Genomic DNA, 3,635 nt, shown 5'->3' with positions numbered 1-3,635 from the left:
GGCGGGAGCCTCGCTCTCCGACCTCTCGGCCGAAAGAGCGACTCCCCCCTAGTGCGCCCTAAAGCGCCCCGGATCCGAGCTCCTCTCTTCTGAGGGGCTCGTTCGGGTCTCCGCTCGCGCGGATTCCCTCCTCCACCGCGGGCGGGCGAGGCGCCCTCAGGAGCGACCCGAGGAAGCGTCCGCCATGCGCGGGAGCCAGACCGGAAGCCGCCTTCGATACTTTTTTGTGTGTGCTTCATAGAAACATAAAGCTGGAAAAGACCTCAAGAGTCATCTATTCCAATCCCCTGCACAATGCAGGGAATTCGTAGCTACATCCTCACAACATCCCCAGTGATCCCTCATCTGTGTCCAGACGATGACAAAAAAATCCCTCCAGGATCTCCAGCCAAAATGGCTGGGGGGGAAATTGCTGCCTGACCCCAAAGTGGCGATTGGCATTTCCCTGGGCATGTAAGAAAGGGCCACGAGAACTAAGCACTGAGGCAACCCTCCCTGCCCTCCCTTCTCGTGATCTTCCTAAGTTCACAGAATGCGCATTGCTGTTCGATGGCCATCAAGCCTCGTGTTTGAAAACCTCCAAAGACGGAGAGCTCGCCACCTCCCGAGGAAGGCCGTCCCACTGAGGAACCCCTCTAACAATCAGGAAGTTCTTTCTAATGTTTAGCCAAAAACTCTTTTGATTTAACTTCACATTTATCCCTGTTGACATTCACATTGTTAGTCTTGTTCCAAAGGGCTGGCCTGTTGGAATAATTTGCATCTGCGTCCCTGGCTCAGCACGGCCCCCTGGGGCAGAATGAGACACCGATTTACACTGCCCATCACGTCCCGCTTTAAGAGAAGTGAATGTTTCCCTGCCTCTTCATGTGCTGCTTCCCTGCCCCCCTCAAACTCTTCCCAGACGCGCAGCCCCTCTTCGAAGAGGTGTGTGTGAAAGATGCACATTCTAAAAGCCCACGCTGTTTCAACTGGAACCTGCACGTTACTCACCAGGAGTACAGTCTTGGGCTTCGTCGACAAATATGGCGTCGTAGCTGGAGAGCTGGGGCTTGCCGATCTGCCAAAGTTTCAAGTAGCCTGAAAAGGGGGATGCAAAAAAAATTGTGATTTTGGAACATGCAGCAGAATACAACTCTCTGTTTTTAAGCCTCTGGGTCTGTCCAAGTTAAAGGAGCGGAAGCTTAACCTTATCTCTTATTTTTGGAGAAAGTTGAGATCCTTATCTCTTCTTTTTGGAGAAAGATCCTTGCTGGATCAGGGGAATGCTATAGATACCATTTTTCTTGATTTCAGTAAGGCTTTTGATAGGGTTCCACCAGTGTTCCCTCTAAGGTGAGTGAGTGTGAGCTAGCTCACAGTTTTTTAGCCTCCGGCTCACACGTTTTTGTCTTCGTTCAGGAGGGATGGCTCCAGAGCAAACTAGTTTATGCAGCAGCCAAATCGCTTGCTCACAACTTTAATGCCAGTAGCTCACAAAGTAGAATTCTAGCTCACAAGATTCCACGACTTAGAGGGAGCGTTGGGTTCCACATAATATTCTTGTTGACAAGTTGGTAAAAAGTGGTTTGGATCCTATGACCGTTAGGTGGATCTGTAACTGGCTGACAGATTGCACCCAAAGAAGAGGAGGAGGAGGAGGAGAAGAAACTGGATTTATACCCTGCCCTTCACTACCTGAAGGAGTCTCAGAGAGGCTTACAAACGCCTTTCCCTCCCCCTCCCCACAACAGACACCCTGTGAGGTAGGTGGGGCTGAGAGAGCTCTTGACGGAAACGGCTCTTTTTCAAGGACAGCTCTTATCAGAACGAAGGCTTGCCCAAGGTCATCCAGCCAGGTGCAAGTGGAGGAGTGAAGAATCAAACCCGGTTCTCCAAGATTAGAGTCCGCGCACTTAACCACTACACCAAACTGGCTTGGGGGCAGGGAGCTGGGGGCGAGGCTTGCCGCCACCACCATTTGTGCCCACTTCTGGGCTCCCGGAGCAGCGCTCCGGCCTGCTCCAGCCCCAAATGACCCCTGTCCATGGCAATGCCTCTGGCCGCATGAGTCATCCTCCCTCCAGGTGCCACTGTCTTGCCCAGGATTACTAGATCTCAACATTGTCCACTCCCTTAGACCTTCCCCCTTGAACCCAGTTCCAATCAGGATGTTTTTGGGGACAGACTAATAGGAGGTGTGCCAGGGGATGTGGCCAGCTTAGCCCCCCCCCCAAAGCCCCCTCATAAAAAGAGATGCACCCCCGCCATCTCTCTCTCTCTCTCTCTCTCTCTCTCTCTCTCTCTCTCTCTCTCTCGACATCTACACCCACCCCACCTCCATGACTCTTGGTTTGTGCAGCCAGAGTCTCCATGTGTTTCTGCTGGTTCAGGACATGACCATAATACCCTATAGTCTCCCTTATTTTTTCCTAAGGGTCGCTTCATCCCACCGAGGACAGGTAAAGTATTGCCCCTCAACGATCATCCTGCTAATGCGAATGTGCTATCCTCCTCTCTCTGATATTCTTAGTTCTGTGTAACTGTGAGTGTGCCTGAATTATTGTATGTTTGTTGAATAACTCTGGTAAACGAAACCACTTTATACTGAAGCCAGCCTTTGAGTCTTTTTCTGGTGCGTCTGGAAGAAGTGAGATCCCTGTACACATAGGTGCTTGCTCCCTTATTTCCCTATTGCCTTGCGTGATATCATAATTCCCCATAGTTATTAATAATTTGTGGCAATTTGGCTAACAACACAGGCGTGAAACAAAGCATCTCTGCAAAGAAGTGCTGTGGGGAAATTCAATATATTCAAACTAAAAGGGCCACAGACATTCTCTCCCATTCCTGGACATGACTGAAGATGCTTCAGAATGGGGAATCTCCCCCCACGTATGGCCAAGTGCCCACATGTGACTGTAAGGATTAGAACTTACAGAACTTAGGCTTTTATTAATGCGACCAAGCTATAAGTTTTCACAGGCTGGTTGCAGCCTGTTTGGGGCTGAGCGTTAATTAAAAACACCTGGTGGCCTTGACCAACTGATAAGAGGCCTTTACCGAACATCGGGCAGTAGTCACACAGGGAACGAACAGAGGCTGAGGCCTTCAGGACTGCAACCAGGAATGCTGTGGACTATGCCTGTGGGAGTGGACTCTCTTTCTTAAACCTTCGGGTGAGAAAGCCAGGTCGCAAGATTACCCCAGTGCAAGTATAGTGTTGTTGTTGTTTTTTGCCAGTGCTGTATTTTGTGAGTGGTTTCTGCCGAGCAAACACTCTTAGTTATTTTGAAGGACTCAAATAAATGCAGAGGTATTTTTTAACCCACCGGGTGAGTGGCAAGATTACCCCAGTGAAGGAAGCCACAAGGAGTTAATGCTTCAGGCTCAGCCTCTGCCCAGTGCAAGTATGGTGTCATTGTTTTTTTGCCATTGCTATAATTTGTGAGTGGTTTCTGCCGAGCAAACACTCTTAGTTATTTTGAAGGACTCAAATAAATGCAGAGGTATTTTTTAACCCACCACGCTGAGAGTGTCTGCTGAGTGTCTGTCTGCATCCTTGAGAGGAACCCAGATGTAAAAGAGCCTCAGAAAAGGACCAAGACCCAGTGAGGATCCCAAGGCCCCAGGTGGCTGTGAGTTCAGCACCTGAG

At 49.9% G+C, this 3,635-nt stretch overlaps 1 protein-coding gene across 1 annotated transcript in view; it reads right to left on the bottom strand.

The window, feature by feature from the left end:
• The window catches only part of FBXO18 (F-box protein, helicase, 18), a 60,875-nt gene that overhangs the window by 23,034 nt on the left and 34,206 nt on the right, over positions 1 to 3,635 (bottom strand). The window contains exon 12 of the mRNA XM_015413816.1: positions 994 to 1,080. Within this exon, the coding sequence (XP_015269302.1) occupies positions 994 to 1,080 (87 nt within the window). The remainder of the gene's footprint in view (positions 1 to 993; positions 1,081 to 3,635) is intronic.

Source organism: Gekko japonicus, unplaced genomic scaffold, assembly GCF_001447785.1.
Source record: "Gekko japonicus isolate JY-2015 unplaced genomic scaffold, Gekko_japonicus_V1.1 scaffold890, whole genome shotgun sequence".
Taxonomy (NCBI): domain Eukaryota; kingdom Metazoa; phylum Chordata; class Lepidosauria; order Squamata; family Gekkonidae; genus Gekko; species Gekko japonicus.
This window is presented reverse-complemented; position numbering and strand designations above follow the sequence as displayed.